The sequence below is a fragment of the Trichosurus vulpecula genome, chromosome 3, assembly GCF_011100635.1.
Source record: "Trichosurus vulpecula isolate mTriVul1 chromosome 3, mTriVul1.pri, whole genome shotgun sequence".
Classification (NCBI taxonomy): Eukaryota; Metazoa; Chordata; class Mammalia; order Diprotodontia; family Phalangeridae; genus Trichosurus; species Trichosurus vulpecula.
In genome coordinates, this window is record NC_050575.1 from 323,086,350 (window position 1) to 323,106,699 (window position 20,350).

General features: G+C 37.4%; 1 protein-coding gene across 3 annotated transcripts in view; it reads left to right on the plus strand.

Annotated features, from left to right (window-relative positions):
- Window positions 1-19,075, plus strand: part of SERTAD2 (SERTA domain containing 2) — a 154,913-nt gene extending 135,838 nt beyond the window's left edge. For all 3 annotated transcript variants that reach the window (XM_036750718.1, XM_036750717.1, XM_036750716.1), the window contains exon 2: window positions 13,766-19,075. In XM_036750718.1, coding sequence (XP_036606613.1) covers window positions 13,770-14,717 — 948 coding nt within the window. In that variant the 5' untranslated portion in view covers window positions 13,766-13,769 and the 3' untranslated portion in view covers window positions 14,718-19,075. The remainder of the gene's footprint in view (window positions 1-13,765) is intronic.
- Window positions 19,076-20,350: the final 1,275 nt, after the last annotated feature.

A 20,350-nucleotide genomic window follows, 5' to 3' on the forward strand; every position in this document is an offset into this window, starting at 1 on the left:
TATTTTAAGAGCTCTATAAATTCTTATCTATAGAGTAGTGTCAGTTTTTTGATTCTATATGTTTTAACGTCTTGAGATCTGAAAATGTAGAACCATTTTTATTGGCATATTTAAGAATAAAAATATAGGTTTCTTTTAAAAAGGGGGGAGGGTATTAGACTAGATACCTTCTAGCTTTAAAAGCCCATGAATCAAAATTTCCTAGACCTTCAGCTATTCGGTCTCTTTGCATGGCCTAATCTTCATTTGAAATGATCTAAATCAAGAATTGCCACTAAGGGTTCTTAACTATGACTCTAATCAGACCTATATTATAGGAATGGCATTGTGAAAGTTTACTCTTTCTTACTAATCACTTTCCTCTTGGCCCTGTCATAACTCCTTATCCTTGCCTCCCCTTTTAATAAACCAGGACTAAGTTATAATCCATTTCATCTCTAATAACCGTTATATTACCTTTCTCTGTCAAACAGATAATTACTTGGTCAGTGGTAGAGTGTATCTATGTACTAGCTAAGTTTTTTAATGAGTTGCATTTAAAAACTTTAAAAGATTTACCTTTTATTGTGATTAATATAGGTTTCCAACCTTGGATTGCAACCCAAATTAAGATCACCAAAGGTCAAGGGAAAAAAATAGGTCTTTTCTCTACCTGACTTCTGGGCCAAGAACAAAGGACAAAGTGGCATGACAGTTTCTTGTTGTTGTTTGTCAGGAAAGAGCAGGAAGAAAAACTAGGCACCGGAGAAGGCCCTTCCCCTCCACTACTAAGCCTGGTTGATGGTTGTAGTCCTTTCTTCTGTCAACAGCAACACTCTAGAAATACTACTGCACCATGAGAAACAGTAGATGTAACGAATACAGAGAGCATGGGAAGGTTTCTATGAACTGATGTAAAGTGAAATAGATAGAACTGGGAAAACAAGATATGTTATGGTTATAGCAATCTAAACAGAAAACACAACAATAAGGAGAAAAAGAAACTGAATGATATTTAATTATAATGATCAAATGAAGAAAAAAAGCACCTCCCTCCCTTCTTTGAAAAGATAAGAAAGGAACATTGTGATATCAATAAAAATTTTATGAAAAATATACACCTTAGAATGTACCTATCGTTATCACCATGTAGACCACAGCTGCTGTCTTTGGGGAGAACTTGTACAACCTAGATTACTGTTTTTGTGTTGACTCACAGTCTCAGAATTGAAAGGGACTTCATTGGCCATCCAGTCCAGCCCATGTCTGACCAACAATCCCTTTATCACATACTCAATATGTAGTGATCCAACTTTTGCATGAAAACATCCATTGAGGGTGAACCTTCTACTTCCCAGGGCATGAGTTTCTGTATCTGAATAGTTATAATTATTAAAAAGCTTTTCCTTATATTGAACCGAATTTTACCTGTCTGCAATTTCCACTCACTATTCCTAGTTCTGCTTCATTGGGCCAACCAGAACAAGCCTAAATCCCTCATGTCCATGTGATAGTCCTTTAAAAACTTGAAGATAGCAGTCATGTCCCCACTAAGCTTTCTCGTCTGCAGGCTGAGTATAATCCATAGTTCTTTCATGTTGTAATAGTGTGTGGTAGGACCTTGAAGCTCTTAACCGTTCTCATTTCCTCCTCCTGGCACGCTTTAACTTATCAATGTTTCTTTCTAAAATCCAGAGTGAAACACAGTTGTACTTCACTCATAGTTGTACAGTCAATCCTTAACTTTCACAGGAATGTATCATTCCTAGAAGACAGTATGAAAGTAAAAAACATGAATGTTAATGCACATTTGGGAAATAAGGGACTAGGTTCCTGTGACCACCAAAGACTATCAGCTTTCCCAGAGATTGCTGGAAATATACTTTCTGCATACAATTCTTTGTAACAAAACATTAATTCTGATAATATGCATTTTTCCTAACGTAGTAACCGTGAAATAACCCATAAAATGCAGTATACAAATTAAGATTGGTAACATGCAAAAGCATTTTTTCTCACTAGTTATTCCCTAGAATTCTGTGACCTTCTGTGCTAACATAGCAATAAAAAAAAATTGACTTCAGACAATACTCACTTTTCATAATACATGAAATCTGCAGTACTATAAATACTGTACAGCAAATAAAATTCCTAAAACTAAACATCTTTTAACTTGAATCTTTCCTTACATGGTATCAGATGGCAGTGTGAAGGCATTGTACTGTATACTCTATTGCTGTAAATCTCTATCTTGGCTGCCCTCTGAAAACCAAGGGAGAAATTGCTGGGACTTTAGTTGCCGTCAGAAGACTCTGAGACTGGTGAGGTCTCAGCATTATGTTAGACACCAAAGGACTTTGGGACTTTGCACTGTGATGTGGGAGCATAATTGCAACATAAAACTTGAGTTTTAAAGGCAAATAATAAAAACATGCAATGAACGCATGGAGAGCTCTTTACTGTACAATGGTAGAGTGAACAAGACCAGTGAAGCACCCAGTAGGATACCAGCCTTTCCACAAACTTTTGTGCATCATGCCTCTCATTTATTGCACATAGCTGCAACTGTGTGCAGCTGCCAATGTGAAAGTGAAAATGAGGTTCTTAATAAAATGACACAAATGCTTGAAGTTGCAGAGGTTAAATGGGCAAATGCTGCAGATCGACTGTGTTTTGTTATTCTTTGCATTTAATGTCTTCACAATATTACTTGTAGCTCAGTTTAATCTTTAAAATAAATATGATCCATTTTACCTATGTTGGAAAGTCATCCTCATTGGTATCCATTTTCAGTTAGCATCCAGAAAGTGATTTGGAGTTACTGGACTTGTATAATTAGTTTATGGTGTGTTCAAACCTATAAAGCTGAGTTTTCTACTTTGAAATTGAGAGGGAGGGAGGGGGAGAGAGAGAGAGAGAGAATATTTGATCAGACCAGTGATTTCCTGTTCCTGTTAAGGAACTTCCTTTACTAGTGCAGATTTGACACCTCTTCAACTTAAAGTCTAGGAGAGTTGACTGGGACCCTGAGAGGTCAGTGGAGAAACTTTAACGCTGGTCTTCTGGATTTCTAAGCTAGCTTTCTATTCACCGTCTTATTCCACTTTGAGACTAGAGTAGTATTGATAAATATGAATGACAACCAAATATGTTCTGTTTATTGTTTTTACTGGCTTGCTTTTGCTTGGGGAAGATCTTGAAGAGATAGGCGCTGGTAAAGGGAGATGGTTTTGCTAGCATTCGACAAGGATAGACCCAGAGTTTCGAATTGGATTTCTGTGTGATGAAAAAAAGGCAGGAGATTTTTAGGGCTGCTCAACAAAAACTATTGAAGGGTTTTTGAGTGGTGGCTTTCCATGCCAAGTTTCCACTGCTCTGAAAGAAGGATTGCCATTTATTTGTATTTGTCTTGCCCAATCTGACTCTGAAGGCTTGTGGCCACCTTCTGTATGCCTATTAAATCCTTTCTTGACCATCCTAGCCCATGACCATTTACAAATATTTTGAGAGCTTTACTAAGATAGTGGGTGATGATGTTGGGGACACAATGATGAATAAGACATGGCCCCTGCCATCATGAAATTTATAGTCTCTCCTTTCTCTAAATTCTTGTTAGGCTTTTTATCTGTGCTGCTCTTAGGATTTGGGAGCTAAGAGGTACTTTAGAAATCACCTAATCAAATCTTTCCAGATAAGGAAGTCAGTTAGACACTTAGATCTTGCTTCCTATTATTTCATTGTCTTCATATATATCTTGTCTCCTCATCTAGTTTATAAAACTCCTTAAGAGCGGAGACCTAATTCTGTGCTTTTCTGACACCCATAACTCATAGCACTGTGCTTTTTGTATATAATGCTAAATAAATATTTATTGAATTGAATAGATATCCAGTAAATATTGATTGAGAGAGAATGAAGTGAAATCCTAGTTTCCAACTCTAATCTCTATTTAGGTATTTATCGTAAAGTTAGCCTTCTTAATTAAAAAAAAAAAAGCTAAGTTGGAAAGCATGCTGTTGCCTGTAGAATTTTAACATTAGATTCCTCACTGCCCTTCACAGTGCCTAGAAAACTACTTTGCAGAAGTCTTCAATTTCCTAATACTTATATGTATTGAAATGTTCTGTGTTTCTTGATGGTTACATTATTAATTAAAGGATAGGGGAATTATGTAGAAAAGTTATTTTTTTATTCCTAAAGTATTTCCCTTGCCTCTAAAAGCACAATTTGGTGATTATAAATCATGAGTAATCTTTCATAAAGTTTACCTAAAGAAAAAAATTTTTTTAATGAATTATTGTACCTTTGGCTTTAGGTGTGCAACACACACGTACAAAAATTAAGGCATTTGAACACTAGATAATTTTATATGGTCCTTTCCAGTCCCAACCCCCATCTTTAAAGCCACCAGGGAGAAAAAATTTAGAATATCAAAGGCTAGAGCAGGGGTTCTTAACCTGGGGTCCATGAACTTGTTTTTAAAAATATTTTCATAACTGTATTTCAATATAATCGGTTTTCTTTGTAATCCTGCATATTTTATTTTATGCATTTGAAAACATTTTTCTGGGAAAGGGTCCACTGCCAGAGGGGTCCATCACACGCAAAAAGATTAAGAAACCCTAAGCCAGAGAATTAGATACGGAACTGTGGGAGTTGCAGGATTATTAGTCTTGGGGTTCTTAGATGACAGAGGGCGGGAGTCGGTGAGGTAGGGCAAGATGCTGCAGAAATTTGGGAATCAAGAAATCTGGTACAGTTTACCCTTCCAATCTTATTAATACTTCATATGTGTTTCAATTTCCAGGCCTTCAAAATCAGAACTTGTAGAAGAGGAAAAGAGTCTCTCCCTGTTCTCTGTCCTCCCTCCCCCTTCACTTCCTCCCTCCTTCCTCTTCCAGTAGAAAGTTCTTCAAAAACTTTGGCTCTGACTCCTGCTTGATTTTTATCCTGTCAGCATTTCTGTTCTCATCTCAGATGAAAGGGCACGCGCCACTACAAAATATTTATTAAAAAGCAACAAATATTGCATTCTGTTGAGGGGGCTGAGGAAGGAGAGGAGAAACAGGCTTCTGTGGAGTAGGGCTCAACCTCTTCAGAGCATTAGTTACCCCCAACTCCAGGCCCAGAAACTCTTGGAAACTGGCCAGAAAGTCTGGACTCATGCCCACAGGTTCTTCAGATGTATGGCTTTCCTTTTTTCCTTTTTTAAGTTGTGTACTGCTTAAGGAGGAGATCATAAATGCACAACCCTGTGGGGACATTTATCCTTTCTCCTCTTGTTTTAGGTTAAACTTGGGTGCTTGACTCTTCCTTTTACCTCCTAAAATTTTCCCTCATATTATGAAAGGTTTTTTGGGAGAAGGTATCAGTTGTTAAACTTAATTTTTATTTTTGCTTTAGAAAGAGTTTTTAAAGCAAGCTTTTTGGGGACGCCTAAATGGCTGTGTCAGTTTTTAAGTAAAAAGTAGCTGGGGAGAGACCCTCCACTTCTTCTCTTCTATGAATATTTTACTAGACTTGGAATTAAAATCACCCATTTGTAGTATTTCTGGGTTTGCTAGAGCTGATTTCTGTCTTATTACACTAAGTGCTATACTAGTAGAGAAGCTTTGAAAACTCATTCATCAGAGGTTCTGACTTACACATTTGACAAATCCCACCAGATTTGATTGGCCTGTCAATTATTGTTGGCAGCTTTGGCCTCCAGCAGGCTAGTTGTCTAAAACTCTAAAAGACCTACTCTCCCCCTCCCCCTTCATTCAGCCTGATGGTTGTTCTTATCAGGTCTCTTAAATCCAAACTATTTATCATCTGCAGTAATTAGAATAAGTGAACATGAATAGTTGCATAGCTATAATTTATGGAATGGTGGTACCTTTGCTATTTTAATTGCAAATTAAGAGCTGGTTTTTTTTCTTTCTTTTTTTGGTGAGGCGATAGTGGCTAAGTGACTAGCCCAAGTCAGACAGCTAGTAAGTATGTCAAGTGTCTTGATACCAGATTTGAACTCAGGTCCTCCTGACACCAGGGCAGGTGCTCTACCTGCTGCCCCATCTACCTGCCCCCAAGGACTGCTTTTTCCAGCTATGGAATTGAGATTAATTCTGGAATAATTGCATAGCAATGAGCAACTGAGATATTCAAGCCCCATGGAGTCAATAAGAATTCCAAGTGAGATGAAAATGAACTGAATTGTGTGTCCTTTCAAATATATAGACTCTTTAAGTTTTTAAGAGGCAGCATGATATAGTGGATAGTGCCTGCCTGCTTTGGTAGAGGGAGTTTTCCTCACCCGATATTTGCCTGTAACAGTTAAATCACAGGACCAGTTTTCCCACCCCATACTATTAAATGAGTATCCAGAATCATATGCATTGAATGTTTCTTATACTAAATACTAAGTTGCAGAAATTACATAGGAGAATTATTCACTTAGCGTACACACTGACAAAAGTAGAACACTTCCCAGAAAAAAGTATTAAGATTCTTAAAGTGTGTTATTATAAGTTGGAATAAAAAACTTGATCAGTAGACAGCTCAAAACTGATAATGGAATCAGTGGAACCATATAATTAGGTATACAAATATTTATTTCAAACAGTTGTTCAGTAATAGATCTAATTTATGTGGATTGTAGTATTTCATAATGTGGAATTCACTCACCTCCTTCCTAATTAATACATAAATCATGTAAATATATTTCAGTTGGGAGAGGCTCTATGCAAGTATGTATATAAAAGGCATTTTCAACAGCTAACCAGTAGTAAATATTTCTGCCATATAGTGAGTGAGATTAAGTAAAATCATTCCTTTTACGCACCTTGATGATCCCTCAGCAAAAGATTGCTGACCAGTAGTTGCAGCGATTTAAATTTTTAGTAACAGGGATTGAAATTTGAATCAGGAGTCCATCCATTCATTATCCTTATTCAAGTTTATATTGACTTGAGGGGCAAATAGAATACAAATTTACATAGTACTTTCTCATCTGAGCAATAACTCAGCATTCTTTACAGGATATACATTCATTTGGTAGGTGCAGCTGGTTTTATCCAGTTTTTTGTAGAGAAGGAACTATTAACTGTACCAAAGGTACACTGACAAGGTAAGCACCATAGGTAACAATGCTTCATAGGGGCATCCCTAACTCAAATAAATGACAGTTTTCAATCAATAGAATTTTTCACATTTCTGAGTTAGAAAGGAAAAAATTAAAGCAGCCTTCACTTTCTTTGCCAAACTCCTGAAAGTTGTGTATAAATTTACAATAAATTCATCTTTATACCTCTTTAAACACTATAACTGTAGCAAAAAAAAAAAAAAAGGAGGCTTGATAGTCACCTTTCTGTGCTTTTTTTGCCTACAACTGTCAAGACTGCCAGTATGTTTGCAGACCAGCATCATTGAGAAGGCATTTTCTTTCAAAAGGCCCTCTCTATAAATTTATTTGATACTTAGAATAGTCTTTGGGGGATACACTTGTGTAAAGGGAGGAAAAATTTGAATTCATACTGCAAATCTAGTTGTTTTTGAAATGTTTTAGGAATGTGATATTTTCCACAAGTTTTTTTTAATTTCCCTGAGACCACCTGAGTATATATATGTCAATGCTCTTATCTAGGTTATATTGGAATGGACTGATTTATGAGGTTGAGGATTTCCTTTCACTAGAGTTCTTCAAGCAGAGGTTACATGACCATTTGGAAGGGTTTTGGGGGGAAAGAGTTCTTGGTCACGTATGAGTTGAGTCACTGAAGTCTCTCCCATATATCTTTTCAGTACCCTTTGAATTTTTTATGATTTTAATTCTGAAGTTGTAGTGTTCTAGAATTTAGAGCTTTAAAATATTGATTCAAGAATATCAGTGTCAAAGAGATGGACATTTGCATTGGGGAGCATTTCTTTCAATCCAAGGATTATTATTAAATGACCCCAATATTTCCCAAATGTAATCCAGCCTGATTGCTTTCTCTTTAACCTTGAGCCCTAGTGATTATCTCTTTGTAACAGTTGTCCGGGATAAATTTTCTTAATTTTCTTAGTGTGTTCTTTTCATCTATTTTGTTTTTTACCACTGCAAATAGTTAGACCGTGGATTGGCAAATTACAGATAAGAATGGATTTAAAAAATTTTAAATACAGTAAAACTTTTATTTAAAAATGTAAAAACCAGCTGGACTTTGTCCTCTTGACTGTAGTTTGCCAACGTTTGGGTTAAACCAATATCTTTTCTGTTACTATGGATTCCGTTAAGGGCTCTATCAACAATGTATTCCTGGGATTGATATAATTAGTACAATGTCATCTTCAAATAAGAGCATTTGGATTGTTACCATCAAGGAATTCTTTCTTGTGTTTGGACTTTATACAGGACATCTTCCATGACACTGGCAGACACCTTTGCAAATGTATATGTAGTAGCCCGGTTTAACACTTCGATTTATTAGTACTCAGTGTCATTGAACAAAACCACATTTCTAGTTGTAGCTTATGAAATCTTATATAATTTTGATGTAGGATTATAGATCTGTAGCTGAGAGACCTCAGAAGTGATCTAGTTCAACCTATTTGAAGAGAGCCTTAAGCTGACATTTCAGACTACTAAGTCACATGCTTTCTGAAAACTATTCATACAAACATGCTCTCTATACCTCTCAGTCAATTATGTAATGGTTTGAAAAGATGTCAGATGAAAGTAGGCCTAGACTTTGTACTGGTTGGCTCCAAAGGAAATGCTCCAGAGTAGTGATATAGAAATTGTAAAGAGCCAAATTTAATCTTCACTTTTCTTCTTAAATTTGAGGGAAAGACACATTTCCTAATTTTTAAGGTTGTCCGGCAGTAGAATGTGCTGCCGCAGGAGGTGATGGATTCTCTGTCACTAGAGGTCTTCAATAAAAAGTTGGATACATAGAGCAGTTGGAATAAGCAATGTTCATAAGCAGTGGTCTGTATAATTGGTTTCCTTTGTAAGAAACCTATTCATTTAAATACATGCATCATTCTGAAAAGGGGTCTATAGACTTCACCAGACTGTCAAAAGGAGTCCATGACAAAAAATGTTTAAGAACCTCTCTTTCTAGAAGTTTGTTCTTCAGGTATGGGTTGTGTTAGTTGGCCTCTGAGATCCCTTCCAACTCTTAGGTTCAGTGATGGGATGTTAATATATCATCTGTTTGAGAAAGCTGTCTTTTACCAGTTTCCCTGCTGCTGTCTCCTGTTTTCATTGAGGATGCTCTCTATGTATGAGATATTTTTCCCAAAAGATGTTAATGGTGATGAAAAAGGCATATGCTATTGCTTATGAATGCATTTTGATCACTTTATTCCCCTTTAAAAACACCATTTATGATTTTTTTTCTCACTTTGTTAAAGTACTCCTCTCCTTGGAAATATCTTAAAGGTTGATCCCTGAGTGCTCTTAATGTGTTAACCCCACCACAGGTTACTTCTCTCTGGACTTTGGTCTGGCTGCTTTTTTTCTAACGCACTTTTAAAATGCTGTTACTACTTCTGCATGCAGCATATTAGTGCTGAGGTGGTAATGATTCCCTGATTGTTGTTGATGACAATAGAGTGCCACAGAAAAGCTCACAGGTGTATTTAGAACCTGTTGCCCTCTGGTTTTTGTTGGCAGACGTTTTCCTTCCCCACAGTACCACTCACCGTCCCCGGAACTTTCAGGCCCAAAATGCCCTGCCCTGGCCGCTACTTCCCTACGTATATTGTCTTCTCCAACTAGATTGTAAGCTCCTTGAGGACAGGGGCTCTTTGCCATTTTTTTTTCTTCAGCACTTAAGACAGTGTTAGGCACTGTCTTAATAAATATTTATTGTTGTTTATTCGTTGTCAGGATAATGTGATTTAGCTGAATACCACACTGAACTATATGAAAGTTTATTTTCTCGGCTGTTTTTCATTATTTTGTGTGGTGATACTGCTTATTGTCTTCCATCATCATCCTTTGCAATGCTTTGTAAAGGATCTTGTTCTCTAAACAGAGCTGCCCTTGGCTACATCTCTCCATTTGGCTAGGAGATTGTTTGCCAGCTAAAGTGGTTTGGGGCTCTTTTGACCTCGTTGTTGTGTCCCTGTCTTTTCATTTGTAGCTTCTCTAGAAAACGGTGATAGAGGAAAAGTCTTTGCTTTTATTCATTTTCCATTTTCTGTAGTTGAAAGCTTGTCTAAACAGGTTAGGCTGGAGCTACTGTAACCACAGGCAGCACTACCATTTTTATGCCTTCTTCTAATTGAGTGTTTACTTTGACCTTTAGTCTAACCAGCTGATGATCTGACAACACACAGACAACTGAATCAGAAGTGACTGCTGTCTGTAACTAATCACTTCCCAATTTTGTTGGACACACACACACACACACGCAACAATTTTGTTTTTTTTTTGTTTGTTTGTTTTCAATGAAATCACTAGGTTCTTATAATGTCCCGTACCATCTGACTTTTTTTTTTTAATAGCTTCAATATTCAGACCTGAAGCAGGCTCGGGCATCGCTAATCATATTTTTCAATATAGTTTTTGCAGAATTCTCCTATGGATAATTTTTTATTGAAATCAGAAGATCATAGATTTAGAGTTGGAAGTAGCCTTTAGCCTGAGATGTCTTCTAGTTCAACCCCTTCATTCATTTACAGATAAGCAACTCAACCAAGGCCTGGGTAGTAAGCAGGCAGAAGTGCTAAATGTTGATTGAATTTAGATCTTTTCAGATCCCTCGTAGAACCTTTTTCTTTACCTGCAGTGGAGATTGTTGTGTACGTTTCAGTCATCTTTGTGGTTATCAGTTTACTTCCATTTTTGTGAGTGCTGCAAAGCAAGGCGATCAACTGTCCCATAAAATGACGTTTCTTCTTTCCCTTGGAAATGGGAGGAAAGTGACTTTCTAAAGGGACGTACGTTCTTGAACATGACTAACGTGGGAATTTGCTTTGCAGACTCAGTAGATGTGGATTGAAGGATTGTTTTTTTAATTTGTTTTTTGGGAGGGGTTAGCAGGAGGGACAGATTAATTTTTTAAAACTTGAATAAAACAAATAAAATGAAAACAAGCAGAAAAAAAGAAACCCTGCCAATGCCTTTATTTGCTCAAGGAGTACCTATGAGGCCTCTTTCTTTCCACTTATCTTGAACTCTCTCTCTTCTGGATTAATTTATAACAAATGGCTACATGAATATTGTTAGAACAGATAACATGGAGACTCCGAACAGATAAATTCATTTTAATCACCAGATTATGAAATGTGAGATTCTTAGCACCCTCTGCTTCCTTCGTCCCTTTCTTACCACTGTCACTGCAGAAGCAGAAAAGGGTACAGAACTGAAGGCTATTTTGTCTTTTTAACCATTTCATGAATTGCAGTAGCCAAAAATAAACCCATCACCTGGGTCAGCCTTCCATTGACACTCTTTTCTGTATTTCGTGAGGCTGATGCTCAGAGTACAGATAATATGTCATCAGGCTGGTACTTGAAGCCTTTTCAGGTCTTGTGTCTCAGTAACATTGTCTTCAAGAGGAGGTACCAGAATAGGACTTCAGAGGAGGAAATATATGTATACTCTCTGACTATAACATAGGGAGTCCCTACCTTTCATACCTCGTTGGAAACCAAATAATTATTTATGGACCAAATAAATAGTAAGTAGCGAAGAATTTTTAAAATCTCATCAAAACATTTCTCCTGGGGTTAGTAGAGCAGGCTGTTTTCCTTCTGTGTCAGCTATTGACCATTCAGAGATAAAAGTGAGAATTAATTTATGGCTTAATTAGGCAACTGTCTTTGAAGCTGACAGGGGAGAGAGACTCTCCCTATATTATTCAAAGCTCAATTGTGAGCTCATTATTGGTTAACATTTCCTTCAGTGACCTGGAAGATGTAAAATAAAGAACTGTGTTCACACAGTTTCCAGGTGAAATCAGTCTGGAAGTAGGGAGTATATGGTACTTGAATAATAATAATAATAGCTAGCATTTATATGGTGCTTTAAGGTTTGCCAAGCAGTTTACAACTGTTATCTGATCCTCACAAAACTGTAAGGCAGGTGCTGTTACCATCTCCGTTTTATAGATGATTTGCCAGGGCCACATCATTAGTAAAGCTTCTTTCTGAGGCAGGATCTGAACTCAGGTTTTCCTGACTTCCAGGTCCAGTATTCACTCCACTTCACCACCTAGCTGTCCCCTAGAAGAGATTTGTAATTTAAAATGACTAGGTCATGTTGGAAAAATTTTCAGAAACTATCAATGTGACGTTTAATAAAGGGAAACGTCACATGGAAGAAAAACAAACTGCAAATTAAGAAAGGAGAATCATTTGCTCTATATGAAGATTATAGAAAAGTACTAGAGCTGAGTCAGCTAATAATGTTCTTAAGGCAACAGATGTGGGCATTGGGCATAAAAGAAAGCATAGCAGTTTTTCCATGTTTTACCTAACATGTATGATTTCATATGAGAGCCATATATCCAGGTTTAGACTCTTCACCTTTAGTGGTAAGTTGAGAACTTGGAGTGGATTTAGTGACTAGGAACAAAATGATTAAAGGATTGTAAAGTAAGACCTTTGAGTAAAGGCACCAGGATTATCTAATTTAGAGAATAGAAGGGTAGATGACAATATCCTTGGAGAGTAGGAAGGGCTGTTTTCTAATGTGGCCAAGTTGCCCTCTGACAAATAAGACATTTGTAGAGTGATTTAGAGTAGATGTAAGGGAAAAGGTCTGGTCAGGGTTCCTTAAAAATCCGAATACATTACCACAGGAGACTGGCATTTACTCCTCTTTCTTTATGTATCTCCCCCTAAGAAAACATAAAGTAGATAGATGTACATCTTTCTGGAACGGTTAGATGAGCTTTTCTGGATAAACTACATACGTCTGTTCAGCTGGAAGCAAAGGGATGTCCCTAACAGCATGGGCGGCAGTGCAGCTAACTGGAGAAAATGATTTGGAAATTAATTCAGCTCTATTCAGACCTTACATGTATAAGATGAAACTGAGCCAAAGTAAAACTTACCCCAAATACCACAGATTCCTATGTTTCATTCTGGAAGGGCCTTCCAAGGAGAGTTTGGTATCGCTGTTGTCATTTCCTATTAAACCCAGGCACCTCATTGGACTTTAACAAGTATGTGTAACTGCCCAGATATAATTTAGTCACATGTAGTAGGCCCAAAATTGTACATTTTTCTCCTCCAGTGACTCTGATCCAGTTCTTTTCAATCAAATTGCATTTGCAATATTACGAGATGTATGCGTGAGTGTGTTCACAGTGCTGTGAATCTATCAAAGGAGATACATATATATAATGTATATTTATATTTCTTTCAATCCATAGTACTGAGGTATTTCTCTTTTATATATAAATTTACTTGGAGGAGGGGAGAGAGGGACAGAAGACTCATAATGTTTGGCTTGAGAATTACAAGAGCGTGAAGTGGGAAGTTCAAAGTTGTGATCTCCATAGCAACTCAGCTGTGTTGTACACATTTCTCAAGATGTACATTTAACAGACCAACAAGTGATAAAACATTAATATATGCACACATAGCAAGCAGATTACCCCAATTTTACACATGTAAATGCTTCTCCTTAACCCTACCTTATTAAAACATCTGCCCTTGGTTAAATGCTTAGGTCTTTTCTGATAGTGGGTGTGCTTGTAGGGTCTGTGATCTCCTAATAGACTGGTTATATTTTGGTTCATTTTGATTACAGAAATGTCTTTCAAGTCACCAATTTTATTTTTCTCCCGATTCCTCTTATTTGCAGATATATGTTGGGTAAAGGAGGAAAACGGAAGTTTGATGAGCATGAAGATGGGCTGGAAGGCAAAGTTGTGTCTCCTACTGATGGTCCATCTAAGGTGTCCTACACCTTACAGCGCCAGACTATCTTCAACATTTCCCTTATGAAACTCTATAACCACAGGCCTCTGACAGAGCCAAGCCTGCAGAAGACAGTTTTAATTAACAACATGTTGAGGCGGATTCAGGAGGAACTCAAACAGGAAGGCAGCTTGAGACCTGTGTTCATCACCACTTCTCAGCCAGCTGACACGCTGGGGGACGATTACCGAGAGGCCCAGCCTGCTTTTAGCCATCTCGCCTCCTCCCCAGCCCACCCCGCTGACTTGGTAAACACTACACCCCTAGAGTCTTGCCTCACCCCAGCCTCTCTGCTGGAGGATGATACTTTTTGCACTTCTCAGGCCGTCCAGCCCAACGGTCCTACGAAACTACCACCTCCAAACGTCCAACCAGAAAAGGACAGCTTCTCCTCAGCCTTGGACGAAATTGAGGAGCTCTGTCCAACACCTACCTCCACTGAGGCAGTAGCAACAGCAGTAGCAACAGTTGACAGCTCTAAAGAAGGCTCCAGCGAGTCTAACGTTCAGAAACCTGAGGGACTCCAAGAGAGCCGAACAACCGACTCAAAACTTATGGACTCTCTACCTGGAAACTTCGAGATAACAACTTCCACAGGTTTTCTGACAGACTTGACCTTGGATGACATTCTGTTTGCTGATATAGACACATCAATGTATGACTTTGACCCCTGCACTTCTGCTACAGGGGCAGCCTCCAAAATGGCTCCTGTCTCTGCAGATGACCTCCTTAAGACTTTAGCCCCCTATAGTAGTCAACCAGTTGCCCCAAATCAGCCTTTCAAAATGGACCTTACAGAACTGGATCACATAATGGAGGTGCTTGTTGGGTCGTAAAACCTATAAAAACCGAGAGACTTTTTTCTGTACCAGTATATCCACCCTTGGTAGTATTTTCACAACCCTACAGATTCACAGCACTGTGCATGCATCGTCCTCGCTTGCCTTTTCCAGAAAAAAAAAAAAGGATCACACTAGTACTTTTTGCCTCAAGCAGAGTTGGAGTGCCTTCATCCATGTATGACCACTTTTAATGTTTTTAAGTGGTTCCTCAAAGAAGACCTAATATCCTGGTATAGGGAAGAATACGTATTGAAGACAATATTACTACATTGTTACTACAAAAAAAAGTGAAGCACAAGGATTAAGTTGGGGAAAGCTGTAAATTGCATGTGCATATTTGTCTATTTTTTCTATAAGTTTTATTGCAAGAGGTAAAAAAATTTATTATTTAGATAATCTCAGTATCTTTTTTGGCATTTTAGCCCTGTGTAGGTTGACTTAGCAATTCAGCCTTTTGGAGGCATTAACTACTCCTCTTAAGTGTTGCATTTACATGGCTGTTTAGAAACTGCTGCCCAAATTTATTTTATATTTTTGTACAGATTCTGCAGTTTATTATATTGTTTTTCTAAAAACAAATGCTGTTTATACACACAAAATAGCTATTTTGATAGGATTTGCTCACATAGTTCCTGCATACTTCAAATGTACAAGATGCGCTTGTACTTTTATACAGAGTTGTAATGTTTTATATGTGTATGGTGCAAAGAGAAAATCAGATCAAATTAATCTGCAGTTGATATCCCTAAATGCAAACACACAGTGCTTTAAGAAAGGGCCAGGAGATATTTCACCCAAGTTTCCCAAGTACCAACTCCCTGTTATAAAAACACCTGTGTACTACTGTGATTTCCAAACCTAGAGCCATGTCTACTCACAAAACTTCTATTAAGCAGTTGGCAGGAAATAGCTGTGAAACTTGGGTTCAAAGTGATGGTTCTCTGTAGCTTTCTCTTTTGAGAGGAAGGCTACTGAAAACTTAGCCTTCAAGTATGTATGCCAAGTTACTGTTTTTAATTTTTTAAAAATTGAACCCAAATGTTTCATTTTAACATAATTTTCTCTGTGACTTGAACTTAATTAGCTTTCTAGAAAAATCATCACATCTGAACTGAATTTTATTAAAATCAATCATTTTATGGAATGAAAATACCTTTTAAGAGTAAGTTTATTTTGTTTTTAAATTACATTTTAAAAAGGCATACATCATTTATTTGAATCATCATATACCATTATTCTTCCTCCCTTCTCCCCCCTTCCTTGGAGCATTTGTTCACTCTGTTGATAAGTGCTGAAAATGGCATCTTCAGTATTACTGCAGTGAAGCTCATCTCTTATCTGCACTGGATGGACTCTAACTTTAATATCCATTGCTGTGGAAACTGGAGTTAGTCACATTACATCACTTGGCATCTCCAGCGTGGTTGGTTTCTTTTATCAACTGCGTTAACTGCTTTACACTTTATAGGCCTGTTGTACCAGAATATACAAACACAGCTTTCTATGCATGTTTCTTCTCTCCCTCCCATAACACCTGAGAAGTCTTCGTTACTGCACCAATAGCGTTTTTATTCATTGTGGTGTACATTTAATTTAAAAATGTTTGCAATGTATCATGCCTGTTGCTGAAATAGTTTATGGCATTTTAGGGCTCCCCACTCCCCTTCCCCCTGCCATGGTACTTTAGCTGTTGCGTGCAAGTTGCAACCTATATTGTTGAAATGCATATGGCTTCTTTAGGAATAACTTTTATATTTATTTAATAAATTTTAAATTATGGGGTTTTTTGTTTTGTTTGTCATTTGACAATATTCAGTCATCAGTTCTGCTCGCTTCTTGCCATGGATGAAATTGGGTATTTTCTGTCTATTAAAAGGATAACTTTATAAAATGGCACTTTAAACCGGCCATAGATAGTCTACATAGTAATATAATGCACATGACAAAGCAGATAAATTACTCACATAAGTAAAAGGTTCATGTGTAAAATTCTTCTGGACCCTAGTTTACTTTCATCCCCCTTGAGTTTTGTTTTTAAAAGACTTATCAACTCAGTGAAGCAGCAAGAAACTAATAGAATTGTAGTTCCCTTACAAACAACCTTAACACCCATAACTTTTTTGATACTGCAGACAGATTAGGCATTATCTCTTGGTAGAATTAGGGACCATATTCAGTTGAGGAAATAGGAATGGGGATTATGTTATTTTGCATCCCGTGTAGTTGTGATTGCTCCATTTTGGCTCTTCTCTTCCTTGTCAAAAAACAATCCTGCCCTCGGATTCCAAGATCTGTATCATTGGAGAACCCAGGAAACTAGCCACATGCTATACACATATGTCTATGTATGTACCATAGCGCTGATTGTTCAGAACGATAGTGTGGTAAGCGATTGTTTGACCAGCTGAAAACCGATTTATAGTAACTTAGAACAACCACACTTTTGTTGGATTAGTAAATTGTGTATTTAAACAAATACCATGTGTGAGGTGGTTGTTCAAAAGAGCACTGTTTCCAAAGCAATGAAGTGTTGCCTGAAACTTACTTTTTGAAAATCCCTTATTTGTAAGGTAGCGTTAAAACAGAGAATGAATATAATGTGTGTGTACATATATATGTGTATAGGAATGTGAGTGTACATGCATATGTAAGCATATGCATATACACACACACACATACACTCTAATAAGGAAGATAAGGGAAATTGTGGTCCATTTTAAAAGGGCAGAACCATCAAGTTTTAATTTTTTTAAAATTTTTACAAAATTAAGTACCAGAAAGGCAGAATAATCTTTATTGTGGTCTCTAAGTCCCAGCTCTACAGGGACAATACTTTCAGAAGATTCCATTCTTTAGCAGTAACATTTCCTTTTATAATCTGGGCATCGTGAACAGTTCAGAGTCAAACAGGCAGTTTGAGGAGCCTTTATAAAAGACACATGCCAGGCTTGGGTGGGTGTAGGGGTGGGTGTGGGGGGTGGCAGTGACATTTATTGACAATGATGTGCAATGAAGTGACAAGATGAGAGCAGAATGAAAAAGCTTTGAATTTGAAGTGATTTTTTTCATAAGTTATTTATTCCTTTTTCTTTGTAAATATATTTATTTTATTGTGAAGCTAACAACATCTGGATTGTAACATGTACAGAATGTATGGTAGGAATGTATTCTCTTGTAGGAATGTAAATCTGTATTAAAAAGGGGATCAGAGCCAGACTCAGAAAATGAACTGGGTTCTTTTCATGGTATGCACGGTTCACATTTATTTTTACTCTTTTCTAATGTGGGTCTATTTGAAATATGCAAAAGGTATGGATGAAGATTGTTTTAATCCCCAAATTTTTAGGAAAATCAAGCATTAAAGGGTCGATTTTTAAAAGATTTTTAATAGCACTGCTTTCCCTTTATCAAGGAAGGAGCAACCAAATTGACATGCTTGTTCATGCCAAAGGGTCAGAAACAAGCCTCCGATACACACCTGAGTGTCTTTCTCATTCATTATCAGTTGATGCATTTAAATACTGCATTCCCTTGGGGAGTACCGTTACTGCCCTGAGGTAGAGAAAGGAACATTTCCTGAAGTAAATAAACTCTGAAGAGCAGTAGTATATAGCGTTACAGATCATTTTTAAAGCTTAAATTTATGAATCACCTCTGTGGTAAGCAATGAATTAGGAATACCCCAGGGCACCCTTTAATGACTGGTGAAAAATGCTGACAACCCCACCCCACCCTCACTTTGTGCAGGAGTTCGGGGCTTCTTCTAGCTGTTCATGTCCTGGATTATTTCAAAATGATTGTTGCAAATCTGACCTTCACACTGCCTGCCAAAATTCAAATCATCACATTCAACAAGTTTTGGATGAGAAACGGTTAATTTCCTGCCACACTCGGGTACATTGATCCTACAGAGGTTTGTGTGACCTACATGCTTTCAAAAGGCTTTTGGTGCTTCTTAAAATTGAAGCTGACTGATTCTTGAGAATGAGCCAATTTAAAATTTTGCTGAAAATGAAATAAAGATTCTGCACTTTTGGGAAGAAAACTATTGAAGATAAATGTAATCCATACATGTAAACAGCAGAGATTCTGGAAAAGGTGTAAATAGTGTGAAATGTTTGGTGTATGGCTGTTGAGAAGGGCGTGTTGTCAAAAAGGAGGCTGTAATTTCCCCCACAGACCTTAGAGCTGTGCCTTTTCTATGCAATATTACAGACATATACATCTGAACCCAGATTACTGTATTCACATGTAGGTATGGGCTGTAATCTAAACAATTGGATAAATGTACATGGAAATAAGCAGTCTTACTTTTGTAGTTTTATATTATACAATAAACAGTTAAAAGGATAGTTATGTGTGTGTTTTTGCCTTTTCCATCTACATGAGTTGTTGAAAATGTAATGGCTTTTTTCTCTGATTATGATTAATTAAAATTTAGTAAATCAACCAAATGTGTTTTGAACATTGGTCAAAGAGCCTACAGTCTTATTGAGAGGAGACAAAATATACACAATCTGTATATTTTGAAAAGGCCACTTGGGTGGTTTGCAGAGGGGATTCCTTTTCAAGTATGAGTTGAACGAGACGGCCTCTGGGGACCTCATTCCATGATAAAAGTCAACATAGACACTAAACATTGCTGAAAGGCAGTGATAGCAAGAAACCCACTGTTCAAGTCTCCACTCTAATGCTGGCTGCGTGACCATGGACAAGTAATTTAGCCTCTTTCAGCCTCAGTTTACTCTGTAGAATAGGGAAGGCATGGAATATTCTGAGCTTCCTTACAACTCTAAAATTACGTGTTCTGTCATGTGTAGGATGCCTGCCTCACAGGGTGGTTATGAAGGACTACTTAGCAACCCTATAGATAGATAAAATGTGCCAGTTACGTATAGGTGAGCTAAAATCTCTGCCAAATGCATGATTTTGGACAAATGCTGTCCAAGCTGAAGGCATATTTTAGGACCTAGTTAGGAATAAGAGCTATAGAATTTTCATAGATTCTTATAGCTAGAAATGATCTAAACATACTCTTACATTTTATAAATGAGGGAAAAGGTCCGTGTTCCCAAAGCTAGGTATCATAATCAAACCAGGCCTAACACCTTGGGCTCTTTGATTTCCAGTCCAGTGTCCCCCCCACCCCCTCCCACCATTGGTTGCACTGAGATTTAAATACAACTGGTTTATCTTTAAACTAGAGCTTTATTTGCATTCTGGCATCAGTTTTAAACTTTATCTCCCACCCCAATCTTTCCTATTCTCATATTGTTCCACCTGTTTTTTTAAAACAGTTGAAAGTAGTCTGAGGAGCTGTTGGGAAATAGAAGGGCTCTCTCTCAGCAACCTGGCTTGTAAAGAAATTGTTATCAAACAACTATTCATTGAGGGCCTTGTATGATATTAAATGCACAGTCTTAGCAATTTTATGGTTTTCAGAATCAGTACTGCCATTTTGATTTGAGCGTGTGATGCTGCTCATCATCCCTAAATTGATTTCAGAAGTTACCACCTCTCACTCAACTTTTGTGGTGTTAGAATCCAAGTCAGATCTGGATAGAGGAATTTTTATATTGCTTTTTATGGGGCACCCCAAAATGTAAATAACTGGAGAGGGGAGGGCC